This window comes from Acartia tonsa, chromosome 13, assembly GCF_053477335.1.
Source record: "Acartia tonsa isolate MP-2025a chromosome 13, ASM5347733v1, whole genome shotgun sequence".
Classification (NCBI taxonomy): domain Eukaryota; kingdom Metazoa; phylum Arthropoda; class Copepoda; order Calanoida; family Acartiidae; genus Acartia; species Acartia tonsa.
Window position 1 is genome coordinate 43549411 of NC_137272.1, and position 23059 is coordinate 43572469.

The following is a 23059-nucleotide window of genomic DNA, read 5'->3' on the forward strand; positions in this document are numbered from 1 at the left end:
GTTAGAGGAATTGTGAGAAATATAAGAAAAGAAAAAAAATGGTAATAACCCATAGTTTGTTAAACAATTATTCCAAAATTATTATTTTGGGCCCTGGGGGGAAGATTTATTATCTGTTATAATTAGATTGGGAAGGGGGGGTTTTCGGTGGTACACTTTCAAAAAAGTTATTTTTCCTTCATTTTTTTCAAGTTGAATAAAGGACATTTAAAGTCATTGCTTAAATCTGCAATTAAGATAAACATTTTATATATGGATGAATTTAAATACCACGGAATGTAGGGATATTTTATTGAAATAAAAACTCGATTGTCTCTCATTTTTATGTCAGTAAAAACAGTTCACAATGGAATATATTTTTTGCTCCATTCACGTCAATTTAAAGAGGTTAAAAAATGCTAGTACTGCTGCTTTATCGACTGCTTTTATATATTAAATATAAAAGGGGAAAATGCCTTGGCCAATCAATATTTCCATTTGGAGCTTCTAGACAATTTAAGTTTAAAAAATTTTTATAATAAAAAAAAACGGTGGTGCAGATTTTTTCTAGGGGCGATTTCTATGTAAATAGTTATAAACCTTCTCAGGACCTATGAGTAGCTACTCTGTAAAGGAGAATCTAATCGGTTCAGCGGTTAGCGAGATCCTTCGGTACAGACAGACAAAAAGACATCCTGTTATATTGAAAAATATAATAATTCATTTATTGCTATATCCTTAAAACAAGCGGCCACGCCCCTAGAAACCTTAAGGTGAGAAAGTGAAAATTTTAGTTTAGAAAAGAGAAAAAAATTTGGAGGTTGATCTGTTATTGGAAGGGTGAAGATACCCTCCCCCAAAATAGTTAAAACCTTCCAAGGACCTATTAGAAGCTTTATTTTTAAGGATAACGATGTCGGTTTATCAGTTAGCGAGATCCTTCAGTACAGACAGACAAAAAGACATCCTGTTATTTTACATATTTTATTTATTGCTATATCCTAAAACTTACTGAGCCTTCACGCATATGGTAAATATATTCACTTTTTATGCTAATTTACATTCAGATAAGATTTTTATTACTTTAAATAGATCAATTCAATAAAATTTCATTATTTCTATCTACTATCTATCTATCTATCTATCTATCTATCTATCTATTTATCTATCTATCTATCCATCTATCTATCTATCTATCTATCTATCTATCTATCTATCTATCTATCTATCTATCTATCTATCTATCTATCTATCTATCTATCTATCTATCTATCTATCTATCTATCTATCCATCCATCCATCCATCCATCCATCCATCCATCCATCTATCTATCTATCTATCTATAAAACCATATGTCAAATATCAATGGAATTGTTCGTGATTTTATCCTGAATTTTTCTCATCGAATTTGGTTCCCTCAGGACACGAAAATCTAAATAAAAAGATTATTTAAATAATAATATACAACACCCAGGGATCTGAAGGGATAAGACAATGGACGATAGATTAATTTACATGCCCAATGATGATAAACAAAACTACTCTTTTATCAAAAGAGTTGGCAATACTAATTTAGAACAAACCATTTATAATTCAGAAATACCCAAGGTTTTTGAGCCAAACTTGTCTGTAAAACTTTGGGTACGATCTTAAGTCCCAGGGATCTAAAGGGATAAAACAATGGCCGATAAATTGATGTAAATCCCCAATTACTCCTTCTGTAGATTTAAATTAGTGGTTGAAACGTTTGAACACTCAACTTTATGAACCAACCAATCAAAATTCGATGAAAGTCCCCAAAAATGTTACGTGAACCATTAAGAAAATGTTATTATACAACGTTGGGAACTAGTGTAATAAACAGCCCATTGTCTTCTCTCTCTCTCTGCCAATGTCCCCACCCTCCCTGGACAACTGAAAATGTCAACCAATAGATTTGAACCGAAACGAATTATTTCCTAAAATATTAAAATTTCTTTGAACCTACGCAGATTTTCATTTCATATTTTTGGTGACAAAGAAATTTTAGTAGAATTAAAAAAAAAAATTTCAACTTTTTAATTTGATTAGGTATTGCCCTTTGATTTTTTAGTCAAATATGTATTTTTGTTGTACTTTTATTAGCAAAGCTAATCTATAATCCACTTCATCTGTACGTAAGTCCGGAAATGTGAATTTCTAGGCTCCAATACAAGATAGACAGCTGATATTTTTTGAGACAATTCCCTATACTGATGAGCATAAAGTGTAGGATTAAAGTAGTAAAGTTATGCATTTGGAATCTTAAGGGATGAGACAATAGCAGATAAATTGATGTAAATCCCTAATAGTTTTCACAAAATTACCCCTTTTGTAAATTAGAATTAGTAGTTGAAACGTTTGAACACTTAATAAATTTATGAACCAACCAATAAAAATTTACTAGTCCCAAAAGTTGTTAAGCCAACGAATATGAAGACGATATTATAAAACTTCGGGGACTAGAGTAATAAATAGCCCATTGTCCCCTCTCTCTCTGATAGGATATACTTGGTCAGTCAGATTGACATTCAATCTACCAAAAACTAAAACAGGGTAGCTTCTCACAGGTCCCGGGAAGGTTATTAACCATTTTGGGGGAGGGTACCACCACCCTCCCAAGAGGAATCACAAAAAAATCGAAATTTTTTTATTTATAGAAACTCTTACGAAACATAGCTAGGTATCGTAGAAACTTGAAAGCAACATAGTGAGGTGTCGTATTTTTTAAAACCAAACATTTCAAGTGCCACTAGAGGCTTCTAGGGGACGTAGCCGCTAGTTTGAACATAAACCAACAGCGGCTAAACATTTTAACAAAAAAATTAATCTACAGTTGGTGTAATTTTGTTTATCATAATAGGGAGTCAAGACTTGACAAAACAAATATATAGTATAGATGTATATACAGACAACTACCTCCCTTACTTTTTCAAAGACCTCTTCGTCTGCTTCCAAATTATTTTTTGCTACTTGGCTGTGTTAATATAAGCGACACCATTGGTTGAATTTTAATGACCCAATAGAAAGGTTGCACAAGGCGGTTGCGATGGGGAGATACAGTTATTTAACCATTTCTCTATCTAGTGTTTTACTCTAATCCTTACAATGTGGATCGAAAATATTACTCTCAATTTATCGTTCATTGCCATCTCCCTTACTAAAAAATCAGGGATCTTAAGGGATAAGACAATAGACGATAAATTAATGTGCAGCCCCCATGATGATGCACAGGTCTACCCCTTCTGTAATATTTAAATTGTTGATATAAAATTAGACATTTTTGCTAGTTTTGAATAATTGAATCTAAATCTCATAAAAGTAAAAGTACCCAAAGTTTTAGAGCTTAAATTTTACATCCCAATGTCCCCTCCCTCTCTGAACAAAACACATAAATTCAATACGTATATGTATATACATATGATATGAAAATATTCATAAAAATGATAAAAAGATAAAGATCGTGCAGAATTCATTATAAAATATTTCAAATCGAATTTCAGACATTTTTTCAAGGGTACCCTGGTGTGCAATAAAATCCGCCAATTTGGCTATTTTTTCCAAGAATGAAGGGGATATTGCATGGGCTGTAAATTGCACTGGTTACTAAAGTTTAAAAACATCGATATCTTATTCTTCTGTTCAAATTCTTTGGGTACTAAATTATGGAATTCGATTTGTTTGTTCTAACTCAAACTTATAAACCATTAAATTTGAATTGAAGAATCCAAATGATAACGAACATATTTTCCATAACTTTTTCAACCCAATCGATCTCTCGGTAATTTTCTCTGACATCAATCGTAATGTAATTTACATTTGAAAATTCTGCATAAAATCAATAAAGTAACAGTACAAACATACGGACATACATATAACTTTACTTATAAAGAAGTTGCACTACAAAAAAAGGGATATATAAAACTCAAGGACATTTTCTGCATATAATGTCATATTGATGTGAGGAATGAGATCCCTACATTACATAAGGAGAAAAAAAAGTATTTTGAAAATGGATAGAAAACACAGAACAGATTCAGTAGTTCATTACTTTTATAACGACTAGCGGCTACGCCCCTAGAGGCCTCTAGTGGCACTTTAAATGTTTGGTTGTTTGGTTCAAGTCTCTATGATACCTAGCTATGTTGCGTTGAAATCTCTCTGCGTAAAAACATCTTGGGAGGGGTTGTGGTACCCTCTTCTAAAATAGTTATAAACCTTCCCGGGACCTATGAGAAGCTACCTTGTTAAGGATAACCCGATCGGTTCAGCGGTTACCGAGATCCTTCGGTACAAACATACAAACACACAAACAGACATCCTGTCTGTGTGTTTGTCTGTCTATCTATTTGTAATAAAGGATCTGGTAACCCGCTGAACTGATATGGTTCTCCTTTACAGAAAAGCTTCTGGGAAATTTTATAACTATTTTAGAAGAGGGTTCCACAAACCCTCCCAAAATAAATCGCCCCTAGAAATAATCCTAGAAATAGTCGCCCTCCCTCTCTTCAAGTCCTCGTTTTAAACTGTTTTTCCCATATTTTTTGTGTCATCCTTGTTTCAAAAATAAACTCTTTTTAACTTCTTTTCCCCATGAGATGTTCAAAGTAAAAACGCCCCTTAATTTCAGAATCATTTCTTTTAATTAGAGTTAATCTGTATTAATCTATTTGTTAGGGGATATAAAGGGAAAAGGATGACAACATTAAAAAAAAGCGAAGCTCTAAAATCAGAAGGAAGAACAAATGAACAATATCTCTTTTAGAGTGTCAGAACTTAATAATAAAATTACGTATATTGTACCTTTTTATCCTAAGAATCATTGTTAAATCAAAATCAGATGAAGAGCATAATTATATTATACAAAAAAATGCTGTCAAAAAATTAAAAATTAAATGTTTTAAAAGGAGGTACGGACATCCTTGTAACGATTAAAGAGTTTCTGCGCTTCCTATATTGTACCTGGCTATTGTAGGAATTATCATACAAAGTTTAAAATACAAAGTTAGACACTATAAAGAGCTTTAATAGGTATACTAAGTATTAAAAGGTATACTGGCCTGCCATTTGTAATTTAGTCTTTGTATTGGCCTATCATTGGTTATTTGTATTGTATGACGTCATTTTTTTTATTGACACTATAAAGAGCTTCAATAGCCAGGATTAAAACCTCAGGTCCATAATCCAATAACCTTAGCTTTATCTTAGCTTAGAATCCACATAGTGCCTATAAAATATGACGCCATACTGGCCTACCATTGGTCAATTAAAAGGTATACTGGCCTGCCATTAGTAATTTAGTCTGTGTATTGGCCTAACTATGGTCATTTGTATTGTATGACGTCATTTTTTTTATAGACACTATAAAACCTGAGTTTCAGAATCCAAAAACCTTACCTTAATGGTTCATAGCTGGTAATGCTGCACATAAAATATCCCCTGCAGTCCAGCTTAGGATCCACATAGTAGCCAGGGCTCAAACCACGACACTCTCCAGATAGTCCCTGAAAAGTAACACAATTAAGAAAATTAAGACTGTCTTTCTATTGGGTTATTGTTAGGAGAAAAAGGCATTCTATTGTAAGACCTTTGTCCTAAATCAGCTTACATTGAAGTTCTACCTGCTCAAGAGCGAGGTTGTTCGCTCACTTTTTCTTTTAAAGTTGGCACCTAACAGAGCAGCAGTTAATTAAAATCATACGCCCCTTGTATCTAGAGGACGGAGGGCAGTGAAATAGCCTTGGTCCCAATTTGAACCTATTCTGGACCCTATGTGAAACTTCCCTAAAATAGAGAGCTAAATAGGTTTAGCCCACTACTTTTTTTCATGATAACTTGCACCTTAATAAAAACAAATTTGAATAGTTATAACTCAAAAAAATCAAAAATTATATATAGCCAATTTAACAAACACCCTACTTTAACTCTTAATAACTAACAATATAAATCTTTTTAAAATGCGGAAAAACAAATATTTCTAGATTTTCTATCAATTTTATCTTTAAAAAGGAGCAATTTTATATTTTATTCTTTCATAGAATTTGCAAAATAATCTTAAAATATTAAAACTCACTTATAAAATACTTCCCTATTCATAAACCAAACTAAAGGAATGGGGCTTTAAAATTCGAAAAAAGAAAAACTAATTTTGTGGAAACGATACATGTTTTAACTCAACGGATATGAAGTTTAATAAATGATTATGGATGTGTGTTCTATATGATCTCGTAAACAGCTGAACCAAATAGTTAAGATCTTTGTATTAGTTTTTTGGTAGGTTTTAGGCTATTTTGTATGGGAAATATGACCTATTAGAAAAATAACCTACAAAAAAAAATTATTTTTCTTTAGATAAAATATCCCTTACATTATTCTACTAATAGAAGTATTCAGTAAATATCAGAGTGGGAGGGGACATTGGACTGTAAATTACACTGGTACCCAAAGTTTTAAAATAAGTAATTTTTTTATTTTATTTGTTGGCTCAATAACTTTGGGTACATTTAATTATTTTGATTGGTGGTTTCTAAACTAGTAGTGTACAAAGTTTTAAACCAATCATTTTAACTACAGAAGGAGCACCTTTATTATCATTATTGGGGGTGTATTATATATTTATCGTCCATCGTCTTATCCCTTGAGATCCCTGGTGTGTGTATATTGTTATTTTTAATCTATTTTTATTTCTATACAGTGGGTCTTCAAAGGATAATTAATAGTCATACAACAGGGGCGTAGTTAGGCCTTTTTGTACAGGGGGGGGGGGATTTATAAATTGACAATCACCCACCACCTTTGATAACAATCTTAAATACATATTTGAGTTTTTAGTAAAAAGTAAATTTTTTCTCAAACTGGCGGGGGTGGGGGGGTATGAACAATAAATATTCTCCACTAGAAATTCGACCAAATATTTAGATTACGGGGGGTGGGGGGTAAACCCCATTGCACTCTCTACTTTGTCATAAAACTTGCTTTTAAGACACGATTATCGTTAAATGCTTTTACTGTGGGCCTTTATTTAAAGCTCCCTATCGAGTTACTTTTTAGAAATATTTGCGTCTTCGCGCATAGGATTTGAGGACTTTGTTTTTTGAAGGGTGGAATGAAATAGAAAAGTAGCCTGAAACAATAGACTAAAACCTATCCTAGGAGCCATGTGAAGCTTACCTAAAAAGGAGAACTTAATCGGATCTGTGGTTAGCAAGATCAAATTTAAAACAAGCGGCTACTAGATGCCTCTAGGGGCACTTGAGAGAAAGATTCGGATGATTTTATCTTGGGAGGGTGGAGGTATCCTACCCAAAAAAAATAAAATAGTTATAAACTCTCCCCCGATCTTTAAAACGCATAAATCTACATACACATATTTTTATACAGACATCCTGTTACTTTTAGATAAGCATTTTCAAGCGTTTCTGGTTGAAAAAATCAAATCAGACTTTGGTCCTTTGAAGGAATTTTTCTCCAAGTGCCTTGTTGAGCACAAATCCCCCCCCCTTTATTTAAAGTTTAAATATAAGGGGAGAGTTTTAAGTTTGTTTATTACTTAGGTTAGGTTATATTGTGCTCAGGCTTAGATCATCGCAGGTATAGGCCTTGCAAGGTTAGAGCAGCCCGCAGGGGTTATGCATCTGAAGAAAAAAAATTTCTCCCTTATTTCTATTTCATTTGTAAATAAGCAGTGGAGGGGACGGGGAGGGCAGTGCTCGACAGGGAATTTGTGGTAAAGCACCGGAATACGCATGTAACATATTGAATACAGAAACGATAAGCTATAATAACCACTTTCAGCTGATAAGATTTTAGATTAGGATATCCAGGGATCTAAAGGGATAAGACAATACGAAGATGATTAAAGTCCCTCCACAGATTATGACGTCATACGATAGAATAGCCAATAAGAGGCCTGTATAAAACTTATGCTGGCCTCTCATTGGCTATTCTATCGTATGGCGTCATAATCTGTTGAGGGACTTGTATCATCTTCAGACAATATGGATCAAAAAACATTGTAAACAATTTATTTCTATTTCTATTTTTTTTGTAGATTAAGATTAAAGTTAAAAAAGTGACACAGCTATTTTAAACCACCCAATAAAGATTTTAGACCAACGAATAAGAGAACATGTGTAAAACTTATAATTTAAAGTCTGTTGTCCCCTTTTTCCCTGATGAAATCCAAATTCTTAAAAAATGAAATTTTTTAAAAATTATTTAATCAAATTAAAGATAGGTTGAAATATATTATTACTAGCGGCTTCGCTCCTAGCCTAAAGAGATATTTAAAAAAAACATAAGGTACGTGCCAAAAAAAATGATGTGAGAATGGGAATCATTACATCTTCTATTACCTATCCAGCCTAGAAAAAAAATCAATCCTGAAGAGTAGAATCCAATCGGTTCAGTGATTACCGAGATCTTAAGGTACGGACGGACAGATAGACATCTTTCTACTTTGTATTATAGATAATTGTGCTGTGTAATATATTTAAATTAAAAACAAGGATGACATTACCATAAGTAGCGAAGCACTAAAAATTCATGGAAGGACACACATACAAAATAAATTATAGAGACTATGTTCAATTGATAAATGTTCTAAAATTTTTTGAAATCACAAAACCTTTCTGATATATTAATAAAAAATATTTTTAATGTCTTTGTTTTAATGCTTGACCAACAGACTAACGGACACACTTGATGCTCATCAACAGGGAATCTTCACTCAAAATTTCTCCCCATAGCGTTACGGACGGACTGACGTACAGACAAAGTGAATTATAGTCTGTGGTATTTCTTAGACTTTTTTTGGAGGGTTGGACACTCCCCCCCCTCTACTTTTGCTTTTCTTTTTGTAAACTAAAACAAATTAGCAGGGGTGGAGGAACAACCACCGCACTATTGCATTGTGGCAAAGCCCCCGTGAAGGAAATACCCCCCCCCCAAAAAAAAAAAAAAATATACACGAACGAACGATTTTATATGGAAGGGGCTATATAGAGATATATAGAAAAGAAGGAGCTAGAGAGAGAGAGAGAGAGAGAGAGAGAGAGAGAGAGAGAGAGAGAGAGAGAGAGAGAGTGAGAGAGAGAGAGAGAAAGAGAAAGAGAGAGAGAGATAGAGAGAAAAGGAGAAAGATGGTATCATCTAAAAGATTAGGTTTAATATGACTAAGAATAACAATAGACCCTTGTTTATAAACATTTAAATACGTTTCTACAATAATGTATATTTTCAAATAATATGGCACAAGAAGGGTGCCAAAAGGGGGTGAATACACCTCCTTATGAGTTCATACCCATACACCCTCTTACCAGAGGTGTAAACCCCCTTAAAAAATAAGCCACACCCCCCTTTTATTTTAAACTCAATAAAAAGTCAAAATTAATCATAATTATTTTTATGGTATGTCCGTCAGTCAGTTAGTACGTAAGGCTTTGGTTAAAATGGGATTTTCTCGGCTGCTATTTAAGATACTTATGGTTGTTGTCATCCTTGTTCTTATAAGAATTGCTCTGCCTTGTATGGATATTACTTAAATGGATTCTTTTGGGAAAGGGACAATTATTTTAAAACCACATGAACGTTTTATATAAATTTTTAAATGTTATTACCCCTCATTACTTTGAGTTAGAAATCTACAATTCGCTTGATTTGTAAAGATTAAGGTTTTGACATCATAAAAGTCTTAGTAGGAGAGGGCTGTATAGAGATACCCACCAACTTAAAATTTTTGGAGGAAAATTTTGTTTTGGGGAGAAATTTATTATTGTATTTAGGGGAATAAACAAATTAAGCAATACAGTTTTTCTTAAGAAGAAATTATTGGAATACATTTTGATGGTAAATTCTAAATTTATTTTTCAGTACAATTGTCTGTGTCCGTTTGTTTGTCTGATTGGGTTCTTTTTTGTTCACCTAAAGTCTTTTTATCTTAATTGTACAACACAAATGGATATTTATGTCTTTATAATTCACAACAAGGATGACAACATCCATAAAAGCGAAGCTCTGAAACGATAGGACAAACGGACATTAACATCTGTAAAGTGTCAGAACTGAATAATCAGAATGTAAATGTATAAGAGTCGAAGCAAAATTGTAAGTAAATTTGTTGAAAAAATGCTTGATACAGGATAATGTTTGTGGACATATTTACATTTTTAGGACTTGCTAGAAATAGAATTGCTTCGCTTATAATATTGAATTTTGTTGTCCCAGGAATCAGTATACCAAAAATCAATACCAAATTTTTTGTAATGATTATAAATTTGCTACGATTTCTAAATCGTACCTAACTACTACAGGAATCACCATGCAAAGTTTGAAATTCCAACATGCCTACATTAACGAAAAAAGCTATCCGTTCCGGACGTACGGACGGGCGGTCCAACTCTAATTATAGAAAAGCTTCGCTTTTAAAATGTACAGTTTTATATGTGATGTTTTATGCTTAATCATTTTGGTAAAAATTGATATTTTATTACCATTATATAATAAATTATTTTTGTATCTTAAATCTAATTCTAGATTTAGTTTAAATTCCAGAATAGGACCAAATATCTAAATAATAAATTGAAATATAATCAATTATTTAGGAAAGGTGGGGACATTGCACTGTAATTTAGGCTATTCCCCAAAGTAAAATGTCAGAGATGACCGTTTCTATGTAATTTTCATTGATAATTTTAACCATTAAACTTATCTAATTTATGATTCCTTGATCTTCAGGACACCCCCTGCTCTATTTTCAATTCAATAAAAAAAAATAGGTTGAAACCTATCCCTGTATCTCTGATAAATAAAAATAGTTGATCCGTCGCTTCAGATCCTATCTAAAGAGCATTAAACAGGGATATGCCAAGAAAAGAATAGTTATTTCTCGTATCGTATTATAAACGGCTTTCCGCGGATATAGAAAGTACAATTATGAGATTAAAACTATTTTTTTTTAGCCCCGTGGTGCCAAAGGCGCCGGCTAAAAAACTGGTTTTAATCTTATGATTGTACATTTCTATATTCGTAGAAAGCTGGATATAATACGATGCTAGACATAGTTTTTTCGTATGGATGAGAACCGGTTCCTATCCACCGGATTCGAATGAATACAAGAAAACATGTTTTTCCATCAACTATTCTGCCAGTAGAGGACAATTATTTAAGAGATAGAAATTTAAACTTTATCCTTTATTCTCAATATAAACTATATTAGTTATTTCTATTATGGATATTATTATCCTATCTAATTATATGTGTAACTAAATAGTCTCAATATAAACTATATTAGTTATTGCTACACTACTTATGGATATTATTACACTATCTAAGTATATGTGTAACTAAATAGTCTCAATATAAACTATATTAGTTATTGCTACACTACTTATGGATATTATTACACTATCTAAGTATATGTGTAACTAAATAGTCTCAATATAAACTATATTAGTTATTGCTACACTACTTATGGATATTATTATCCTATCTAAGTATATGTGTAACTAAATAGTCTCAATATAAACTATATTAGTTATTGCTACACTACTTATGGATATTATTATCCTATCTAAGTATATGTGTAACTAAATAGTCTCAATATAAACTATATTAGTTATTGCTACACTACTTATGGATATTATTATCCTATCTAAGTATATGTGTAACTAAATAGTCTCAATATAAACTATATTAGTTATTGCTACACTACTTATGGATATTATTATCCTATCTAAGTATATGTGTAACTAAATAGTCTCAATAAAAACTATATTAGTTATTGCTACACTACTTATGGATATTATTACACTATCTAACTATGTGTGTAACTAAATAGTCGGTGCTTGCTTACATGTGAAGACCGGAGCACCGAAAAACCCCCCCCCCCGCTTAGTTTTGACAAAAATCAAAAATAAGGGGGGGGTAGTTTTTTAACCCCCCGCTTAGTTTTGACAAAAATCAAAAATAAGGGGGGGGGGTAGTTTTTTCACTGTACAACACGCCAGAAAGTTGAGTGAGGTAAATCAAGTAAATCCAGTATACCAAGGGGGAAACCTTATTACAGGGATATTCATGTTTTGGGGCATAATTTCCTTATTTATTGACTGATTTTAGTAATTGATGTATCCCTGAACAGAAAATAAGGAGGACAGGAGGGGGGCCAGTAAAAGGTTTTAATTTTGCGCAAAATTTGGATATTATTATCTTAAGTATATGTGTAACTAAATAGTCTCAATAAAAACTATAATAGTTATTGCTACACTACTTATGGATATTATTACACTATCTAAGTATATGTGTAACTAAATAGTCTCAATATAAACTATATTTGTTGTTGCTACACTACTTATGGATATTATTATCCTATCTAAGTATATGTGTAACTAAATAGTCTCAATATAAACTATATTTGTTGTTGCTACACTACTTATGGATATTATTATCCTATCTAAGTATATGTGTAACTAAATAGTCTCAATATAAACTATATTAGTTATTGCTACGCTACTTATGGATATTATTATCCTATCTAAGTATATGTGTAACTAAATAGTCTCAATATAAAATATATTAGTTATTGCTACACTACTTATGGATATTATTAAACTATCTAAGTATATGTGTAACTAAATAGTCTCAATAAACTATATTAGTTATTGCTACGCTACTTATGGATATTATTATCCTAACTAAGTATGTGTGTAACTAAATAGTTTCAATATAAACTATATTAGTTATTGCTACGCTACTTATGGATATTATTATCCTATCTAAGTATGTGTGTAACTAAATAGTTTCAATATAAGCCATATATAGAAAAAACATTAGCAACACAATGGCAAACAAAACAAACGTAGGGAATTAAAAAATATTTGCTTTAAACTTATCCGTCAGTCAAAGCTGATCAATGGTAGCCAAAAGAATTGCAGCATATTTATGTATTGATTTATTTGTTGTAAAAAATAAAAATTTAATAAAATATTTGACAATTTTGTTTGTTATTAGTCCAACAGATCTATAGTATAGATGTATATACAGACATCTACCTCCCTTCATTTTTCAAAGACCTCTTTCGTCTGCTTCTGAATTATTTTCTGCTACTTGGCTGTGTTAATATAAGCATCACCATTGGTTGATTTTCAATGACCCAATAGTAGATTAGCGCAAAGTGGTTGCGATGGGGAGATACAGTTATGTAACCCTTTCTCCCTCTTGTGTTTTACTCTAATATTAGTCCATTTAATGCATCGTCAATTAAAAAGTCAAACAGGCAAACAATCAAATTATGTATATAACAAAGGAGAAATTTCATGATTTAGAATTTTGGTACTGGGTAGCCCCGCAGGGTTAAGACCCGCATGGTTAGTCATAGAAAAAATAATAAAAAGAGAGGGGATTCATTGCCTGACAGGCACTGTTAGGGAAAGCACCTAAAATCTATAATTATTTCAAAATATCCAACTCTACTCCACAGTGAAGTGACCTATCCTAAATTTGTTTTGATATCTCTTGAATGAAAGACCCAATGACAAAGAGTATGTTTCATCAAAATCGCATATTTTTTTGTAATTTTTAGTTACTAATAAATTTAAAACTTATGTGAACAAAATACTAAAGCTGAAATGTCATTATTAGAATAGCGAAATGTGGTAGATTTAGGTTATTCTCGTTGCTGAGAAAGAGAAAGAAAGAGAAAAAATAGAAAGAAAAGGAATAGAGAAAAAAGAAACCGAAAGAAAAATACATGTATAGTGAAAGAGAGAGGGAGAAAAGAAAGACTAAGAGAACTGATTAGAAAGCAACTATACTGACAGAAAAGGAATGATAGAGACAATAACTTATAGAGTAGGCCCGATTCTTAAAAATTTGTTTTGTCCAAATGTATAAACACCCTAGAAAGAAAGGCGTCAACACAGTTACACGAGAACGCATCAAATTTTCAAGGATTGGGATCAAAATTATGAGGAATGTGGACGGTTTCTCTGAAAGTGCCTAGTCGAGCAAAGAAACCCTCCATTCCCCTATTTTTAAAATAAATTACATTGTGGTTGGTGGTAGTTTTTCTTTTATTACTTTAGTTTAAGGGACAGAGCAAAATGGCACCAAAAAAATGACGTCATACGATAAAATAACCAATGAGAGACGAGTATATATTAACATTGGTCAATTACAATGTAAACTGGCATCTCATTGGACAACTTTATTGCATGACGTCATTTTTTTGGTGCCATTTTGCACTGTTTCTATGTTAGGTATATTGGGTACAGGGTTAGGGCACCCGCAGGGTAAAAGGGAATAAGGGGAAAAACTTCAAACCCCTTATTTTCAGTTTATTTAAAAAATAAGTGGAGGGGGGGGGGGGGGGTTGGTGCTTAATAGGAACTTTGAGGGAAAGCACTAAAATTGGCAAGGCAATTGATTACATACAAAAATTTACACCTTTTTGTTAATTTCTTACACCTCTCCTACACGCCCCTGACGTGATGTTGTATACTGTAATACTAAATGACTGTTAATTTATTCTAAAATTGTGTAATTATCTTATTAAATACTTCTTTCCGCTTACAAAGCTAAGCAACTCGTAAAGTTTAAAATTAAATTTTTGTAAAAAATAGAAGGATGATGGTAATGTCTGTTTAAAAGATCTCGCAAATCATTATAATTATATTGAAAAACTTCAACGCAATATCATTGGAGGGGGGGGGGGGCGTTTAATGATCAATACACTTTTTGGGGTGAATTACTAATTGTGTAAAATTATTATTAAATGTACTACTGCTGCTATGTTTGGCATTTGATCAAATTCTTTTATCACCAAAATGTCTGTTTATCTAAATCAACTTTAAATTCAAATGGTGATTTCTAGAACGATTGGGCACAAAATAACAGACATCCTTTTAAAGAAATTTCACGTTAGATTAACATCGTAATGTTAATTCAGACTTTAGTATCTTCAATACTTAAACAGCTGTCATGTTACATCCTTATACTAAAGTAACAGGATGTTTGTTTGTGTGTCTGTGTGTCTGTACCGAAGGATCTCGCTGAACCGATCGGGTTCTCCTTAACAGGGTAGATCCTCATGGTTCCCGGGAAGGTTTGTAACTATTTTGGGGGAGGGTACCACCACCCTCCCAAGAGAAATGACAAAAAAATCAAAAAAAAAAATTAAATACGGAGACTTCAACGTAAAATAAAGAGGTATCGTACGTAAAGAACAAAAACCTTTAAAGGTCACTAGAGGCCTCTAGGGGCGTAGCCGCTAGTTATTTTATATTGTACTTATTAAGCTTCGCATTTATGAATGCTGTCATCCTTGTTTATATATATTCTAAAAAACAAGGATGACAACATCCATAAAAGCGAAGCTCTGAAATGACAGAACAAACGAACATTAAAACTTATAAAGTGTCAGAACTGAATAATCAGAATATAAATGTATAAAATCGAAACTAATTATAAGTAAATTTGTTGAAACTGCTTGATATAGGATAATGTTTATGGACTTACATTTTTAGAACTTGATTATAGAGATGCTTATAATATTGTACTTTGTTGTCCCAGGAATAAGTATAACAAAAATTAGATCAATCGGATAATTAGATCACATAATTTTTTTTATAAAAAAGTGAAAAAATCAACATGATTAAAATGGACGTACGATTATAGAGTTGCTACACTTTCTAAATTGTACCTAACTACTACAGGGATCACAATGCAAAGTTTGAAATTTATAGGACAATTCTGATAAGCCTAAATTAATGAAAAATCTATCCGTCTCGGACGTACGGACGGACCGACCCAAATTATAGAAAAGCTTCGCTTTTAAATACATTTTTAATAATCATCTCCCAAACACCTTTCTAAATCTACACACTGTAAAAAATACTTTTTACATGTTAAAACTAGCGGCTACGCCCCTAGAGGCCTCTAGTGGCACTTTAAATGTTTGGTTTTAAAAGATAATAATATTTCTATGTTGCGTTCAAGTCTCTATGTAATTTTTTTTATATATTTTTTGTGATTTCTCTTGGGAGGGTGGTGGTACCCTTCCCCAAAATAGTTATAAACATTCCCGGGACCCTTGAGAAGCTACCATGTTAAGGAGAACCCGATAGTATCAGCGGATACCGAGATACTTCGGTACAAACAAACAGACAAACACACATCCTATTACTTCATTTTTAAGGATATCAATTTCGACTAAAGAAAATTAGTTTAAAATTTGAGGGTGTCAAAAAAGGGGAAGGCAGGTTTTACTAATTTAAAATTTGATGGGGGGGGGGGAGGGGGGTGATGACACTCCACTTTAACCCTCTTCCTCACTCCAATGGTTTAATTTTTAAAACTTCTTATTATGTGATATTTATTTATTTATTTTTTTTTGGGGGGGGGGGAGGGGAGATTTTTTTACAGTGTAACTTCCTTCTTGATTGAATATTTTTTACTTTTTTCTTACTTGTCAAATTTAATCTTTACAAGAACGTCAACCATCAAAATAAATAACAAAAAATCTAGAAATAACATAAATAAATTATGGTTTGAAACATCACTGTATGAGGCCCTTAAATTCGGTGCCCTAATCAATTATAACCTAACAAAACCTAGGTGGATTCTTAAAAAGAATCAGGGTCACTTAGTGAGGCAAAATTATTTTTGTGAAAATGGCATAAAAAATCTACAAAAAATAATTAAAATCATAAAAGGGTTAATAATATAAGATTTTGTTTAATTTTTGTAGATTTTTATGTGATTTTGGAGGATTTTTCACAGAAATAATTTTGCCTCACTATGTGACCCTAATTTTTAAAACAATTAAGAAAAATTTCTTGATTGGCAGGTTTTTGCCTATTGAGCTAGGGTGAAGTCCCTAAAGGCTTTAGGCACAATGGTTACTTTTACCCCATCAGGAACATAGTTAATTTTAGAACACCTTTTCCTCCCTGTCTAATTCAATCTTCGTTTAACTGTTAAAATGTCTAATTATAAATACTCAAGATATATAGGTCCTATTCCTTTTTTAGAGAGTGAACTTCTTATAACCCCCCATTTTATTTTGATTTCAGTAATTTTCATTAACATATGTACTTTTTAGTAGCAAAGCTTTTCTATAATTAGGGTCGGTCCGTACGTACGTCCTATTGATTTCAAACTTTGCATGGTGATTCCTGTAGTAGTTAGGTAGGATTTATAAAGCGTAGCAACTCTATAATCGTTACTAGAATGTCCGTACGTCTATTTTAAACATGTTGATTTTTAACTATTTTAGCAACAATTTTTATGTGATATAATAATCAGATTGGCCTGATTTTTGGAATTCCATATGAAAGGGGGAGGAGGAAGGGGGTCAATAGAAAAAAAGGATTCATTAACGAAACATTAAAAATAGAAAGAAATTATAATACAAAAATATACATGTACTAGAAAATTTAAACTTTAACTAAATTGAATAAATTTTGAAGTTTGAACTTTGGAATAGTTATTTCTCGCATCGTATTATAAACGGCTTTCCGAAAGAAAAAAAAGAAAGTACAATTATGAGATTAAAACTAGTTTGTTTAGCCCCGAGGTGCACCGGCTAAAAAGACTGGTTTAATTGATTGTATATTTCTATATTCGTAGAAAGCTGGATATAATACGATGCTAGACATAGTTTTTTTGTATGGATGAGAACCGGTTCCTATCCACCGGATTCGAATGAATACGAGGAAACATATTATTCTCTCCCCCATTTAAAAAAAAAATTTCTATAATCTAAAATTAAATTTTAAGAGCCATTTATTTTTTCCTAAATTTATGCGTAAAATTAGTTTGTATGTGTGTGTGTGTATGTATGTTAATTTGCGTCAGTCTGAGTGTTAAAAAGCGTCAGAAATGATTAAAAATATGTTAATGAGCCCGTTTAGCTAAATTTTTAGGCGTGTTTTGTCATCTTTTAGTCAAGATTTTCAATAAAGGTGGGAAAAATAATATTTGAATATCCTAACTTTTGTGATAGTGTTTTCAAACAGCTAGTCGGTGCTTTTAGTAAGTAGTAGATGTAAAATGATCCATAGAATTTAGATATGCAATCGATTTTTTTTTGTAGACCTCTTATTTTTAAAGTAATTTAAGTTTTTTTTAAACAAGTTGGTTTTAAGGTACTAAAACGCACCAAAAAAAGAAAAAATTGCCATTATTAACAAAAATAGTAAGATCTTTAATTTAAAGAAATCTATTTTGTTGAATCCTGGTAAATCAAAACTTTGAACTTTTGGAGCTCATCATGAATGGGTAAAAAAAATTACAAAAGTTAGGACACGTACTTTTAACAAATCAAGGAATGAAAACAATTGAACATTTTTTTGTAAGTGTGTATGAACAGTAAGTAGGACGAAAAAAGGAAAAGACAAAAAAAAAACAGGGGAAGAGGGGCAATATAAAGCTGCATTACAGACAGACAAACAGTCTATTAGACAGCGCAAAAATATAATTGTAGAGTAGCATTGCAAAGATGATACATAAAGCGCAAGGTCTTTTTTAGACCACCCCAATACAAAATCTAAAACTAAACAGTCATGTTTTGTCATTAAGAGCGTTAACAAACATATGTTTCTAAAAAAACTGAATATTTATGCGCTTTTTACGGTAAATGATACTTTTTTGTTGTTGTCGCGTTAAAAAAAAATCCGTCAATCAATTAATGTCTGACTAATCAAATATTTTTGGGATAAAAGATGAATAAACAAGGATGACAGCATCCATAAAAACAATCTCAGCAAATTTGAATATCTTAAAAATCTTCAAATCAGGGGGGAGAGGACAATGGACTGTAAATTACACTGGTACACAATGTTTTATAACCACATTATTTTATTCGTTAACTTTGGGATACTTTTATTGAATTTTGATTGGTAGGTTCCATTATAGCAATAAACAAAGTTTTAATCTTATAACATTTAAGACTACAGAAATGGTTATATTGTTTATAATTATTAGGAATGTATATTTTAGGGAAGCTTAACATAGGTCCTGTGATTGTTTTAGGATATTCTCTAGGCTTGGAATGGTTTTAAGCAATTTTTCTAGCCCCTCTTTGCACCCTAGATGCTAGTGGCGAAGCCGCTAGATTAACTATAACAATAATAATATAAAACGGCTTACCTGGTTAAAAAAAGCTGTTGAAAATGTCGGCAAACAGCTGAGAAAAAATAAGAAAAATGTTCTAGCTTCTAGTTGATTCATCCTAGGCCTCTTTTCATCATTTTCTGAAATAAAAACAAGGATCACAACATTCATAAAAGCGAAGCTCTGAAATGCAAGGACAAATGAATATTAATACTTGTAGAGTAGCAGAATATAAATGTATAAAAGTTGAAACAAAAGTGTAACTAAATTTGTTGCAAAACTGCTTAATTAATTATACTGTTTATGGACATACTTACATTTTTAGAACTTGATTATAGAGAAGCTTTGCTTTTAACAATAAAACCACAAGGATAATTTAGATATTAGGGACTATAAAATTTAATTGTTCTTGCTATCATACGAGGAAAATAAAACAAATAAAAAATAATTTTAATTTTTATCTAAAGTGGAAAGTGGATTTTATTTTGTTAAGTAATTACGGTTGGTTTAAGTGGGAATTAGGAAACTCCCACAGGGCTAGTGAACTGTAGGGATAACAGATCTATAGATGTATATACAGACAACTACCTCCCTTCCTTTTCAAAGACCTATTTCGTCTGCTCTTAAATTATTTTCTGCTACTTGGCTGTGTTAATATAAGCAACACAATTGGTTGATTTTCAATGACCCAATAGAAAGGTTGCACAAGGCGGTTGCGATGGGGAGATATAGTTATTTAACGCTTTCTTCCTCTAGTCTTTTACTCTAATCTAGGGATCATAAGAATAGTTCTAAAAATACATAAGGAACTTGGGGGGGGGGGGATGTTCAAACATTGACTTAATGGTTAAATGGTTTATACATTAGATTAGTAACAGGATATAAAAGGTACAGAGAAGAGTCAATAGCAGAAAATATTTCACACTAACAACGCAAGGCCAAACCCTTTGATTGCACGATCTTTGTTTAATAAGTCCTTATCAATAAAGGTTGAGTTTTGCCCGTTTTGGGCCTAGGCATATTCGCTGACACATCTGACATAACAGATCCTTTTTAATTATAAGACAGATTAAAGCCAAAAAACTATTAATGCTGGCATTTCAAAGTATATAGTTGATGAGCTACAAAAATTGTTTAAAAATTTCTTCTTTTCCGTTTCAAATCAACGCGAATAAAAACATTCACCTAGAAATTTAAGAAATTTCGACTTACCTGAAAGTGGACAATAAACAAAAGATTTTTGATAATATTTTAGGTTAGTATAATTCCCAAAAAGTTTAAGTTTTCAGCAGGAACTAGAAAAATGTTTTTAAAAGTTTTTTTTTAAAGGAGGGGAAGAGGTATTTTTGCTGTTCATTCGTTGGTTCCAGGTTTTTATTTCAAAATTTCATTTGGATGAACCGCGGACAAGGATATGGCATCTGAAGAATAATTTATTTTCTTTTTACATAAAATATGTCAAAAAAGAAATATAAAAGAGATTATTTTGCTGCATATTATATAAAAATATAAGAAATAAACCTGTTAATTATAACTGGCGGAAAAATTGGTGGCAAAATTGTTTCCTGAGCTGTCCCTAGTCTTTGGAATAAGAGACATTATATCAGCGTTTTGCAAGCTAAAAATGTCGGAGGCAAAAAGATTTTCTTCACAAGAAATATTATTAAGCTCTATTGCTTCAATTTGAATTTAAATCAATATATGCCCTTTGTTTTTATGTATATTTTCCCTATCCAAAGAAATTTTGTATGTATGAACTCAAATGACATTGTACATTACACAACATACATACAATAGACTGGCTCATTTTGTAAACAAAATGCAATAAATTGGTTTATTTGTCAAAAACATATATATAATTTTGTACTACAATAAATAGCAATCAATTAGGCACAACCAAAATAGTCATCATGCTGATTTTGTGAAAACAGGACAGCCATTTATGATGCATATATCCAAAAAAAATTGATATCTTTAAAACTATCTGGTAGAAAATTAATTCTTTCAAATGTATGTCCTATAGATGTAGTATAAACTATTAAACACTGAATAGAAATATATGTGCAGTTTACTAAATTTAAGTTTAAATGCACTTCGTGCAACTATCCTAATTCACTAGTAAATCTAAATTAAATGATACATTTAGTTTATTTAATTTTTTGGGACATGCTATCACATTTTGTAAAACTTAGATATGTGGGACAGGCTAACGCACTGGTAGATCTGAATTACTTAATTTCCTTTGTAAATGAGTTTCTTTCATTTTATTGCATCTCAAGAGACACTACAGCAGATTCATTTTTGATTCTAACAATCAAAAATTCTCTGGATTGTCAAATGCACTTGATAAAAACAACAAAAACTATGAAATCTATTCATTTAAGTGTTTTGTTAGAATTATTAGTATCTTTCTGACAATCGCAAAAGCATGAAACTTTAAGTTATAGATAAGTAAAATTGAAGTATACAAACGTTTTTTACTATACAAAATGTCAGGCTACGTATTATAGAATTTATCTACTCTTGTCTACCTTGAAAACCAACGATTCAGAATCAATATGGATAAATTAGTCATCACTTAAGTTTAGCATTTTCAATATATAGCTAATCTTCAATAATTCTTCTTTTTAATGATTTAAAAATAAGGAACCTACATGGATTAACCAATGAATTTTATTTATATCTCCAAAGATGATAATAGTTATTTCTCGCATCGTATTACAAACGGCTTTCCGCGGATATAGAATGTACAATTAAAAGATTAAAACTATTTTTTTACATAGTTTTTTCGTATGGATGAGAACCGGTTCCTATCCATCGGATTCGAATGAATACAAGAAACAAAATTACTCCCTTTGCAGATTTAGATTCTCGGTTGAAAAGTTTGGACACTTCTAGTGTGGAACCAACCAATTAAAATTAGATAAAGTACCTGCAGTTTTGAGTCAGCAAATAAGATAACATGGTTGTTAAATTTTTGGTTACCAGTGCTGGATCTTTAAATCATTTCAATGGTGCGCCAAATCGGGGTGAGCCAACTTTCCACCAATGAGAGCAAAGCATTTTACGAAATGCCGCGCTGTGATTGGCTGAAATTCGGCGCACCCCGATTTGGCGCACCATTGAGATGATTTAAAGATCCAGCTCAGTGTAATTTATAGTCCAAGTCCACTCCCTCCCTATCTAATAATAGATTATCTGACCTACTAGAAATCTGTAGAAAATACGGATGCAGATTTGATGAACAAATTTTTTAAACACACAAATTTAAAATACATTAGTTATTGGAACACCTATACTTGAAGGAATTATTAATATCTTACAAAAATTCTTCAACCTTATCAAAATAAGTGTTGCAAATATTGTTTTATATATCCTATCCTAATATAATTAATGGAACTATTAGATAAATAATTAATTTGTAATATTTAAAGGTTAAATAAAAAAATGTATGAATATATTTCAACTGTATGAAAACTATTCCAGCAGGGCTTCGACATTCTGGTAATGATTATAGAGTTGCTACGCTTTATAAATCGTACCTAATTACTAAAGGAATCACCATGCAAAGTTTGAAATCGATAGGATAATTCTAACATGCCTAAATTAACGTAAAAAGCTATCCGTCACGGACGGACAGACGAACGAACGGACTGACCGACCCTAATTATAGAAAAGCTTCGCTTTTAAAAAATAAACAGTAGCCCAGTAGTGGTAAATATGTCAATTAGATTGCCTCTTCTCTATGACAAAGTGTTTATTTTTAAAATCGAAGCTTTTCTATAATTAGGGTTATGTCCGTCCGTCCGTCCGGAACGGTTAGCTCTTTTCGTTAATTTAGGTAAGTTAGAATTGTCCTATCAATTTCCAACTTTGCATGATGATTCCTGTAGTATTTAGGTAAGATTTAGAAAGCGTAACAACTCTATAATCGTTACCAGAATTTCTGTTCGT

At 31.7% G+C, this 23059-nt stretch overlaps 1 protein-coding gene across 1 annotated transcript; it reads right to left on the reverse strand.

Annotated features, from left to right (window-relative positions):
- Positions 1 to 1302: 1302 nt before the first annotated feature.
- LOC145335419 (U-scoloptoxin(01)-Cw1a-like) lies at positions 1303 to 19241 on the reverse strand. The gene is made up of 3 exons (XM_080181163.1): positions 19142 to 19241; positions 5396 to 5502; positions 1303 to 1412 (listed from the first exon to the last, which is right to left on the reverse strand). The coding sequence occupies exons 1-3, from the start codon at positions 19220 to 19222 to the stop codon at positions 1364 to 1366; spliced, it is 237 nt and encodes a 78-aa protein (XP_080037289.1). The 5' UTR covers positions 19223 to 19241; the 3' UTR covers positions 1303 to 1363.
- Positions 19242 to 23059: the final 3818 nt, after the last annotated feature.

What these genes read in the sequence shown, in the direction of transcription:
- LOC145335419 (XM_080181163.1), bottom strand. Translation starts at nt 19,222, where the DNA reads ATGAATCAACTAGAAGCTAGAACATTTTTCTTATTTTTTCTCAGCTGT. An exon ending in CAACAGCTTTTTTTAACCAG is followed by an intron (nt 5,503 to 19,141) that starts GTAAGCCGTTTT and finishes GTTACTTTTCAG; the next exon opens with GGACTATCTGGAGAGTGTCG. An exon ending in ACCAGCTATGAACCATTAAG is followed by an intron (nt 1,413 to 5,395) that starts GTAAGGTTTTTG and finishes CTTTTTATTTAG; the next exon opens with ATTTTCGTGTCCTGAGGGAA.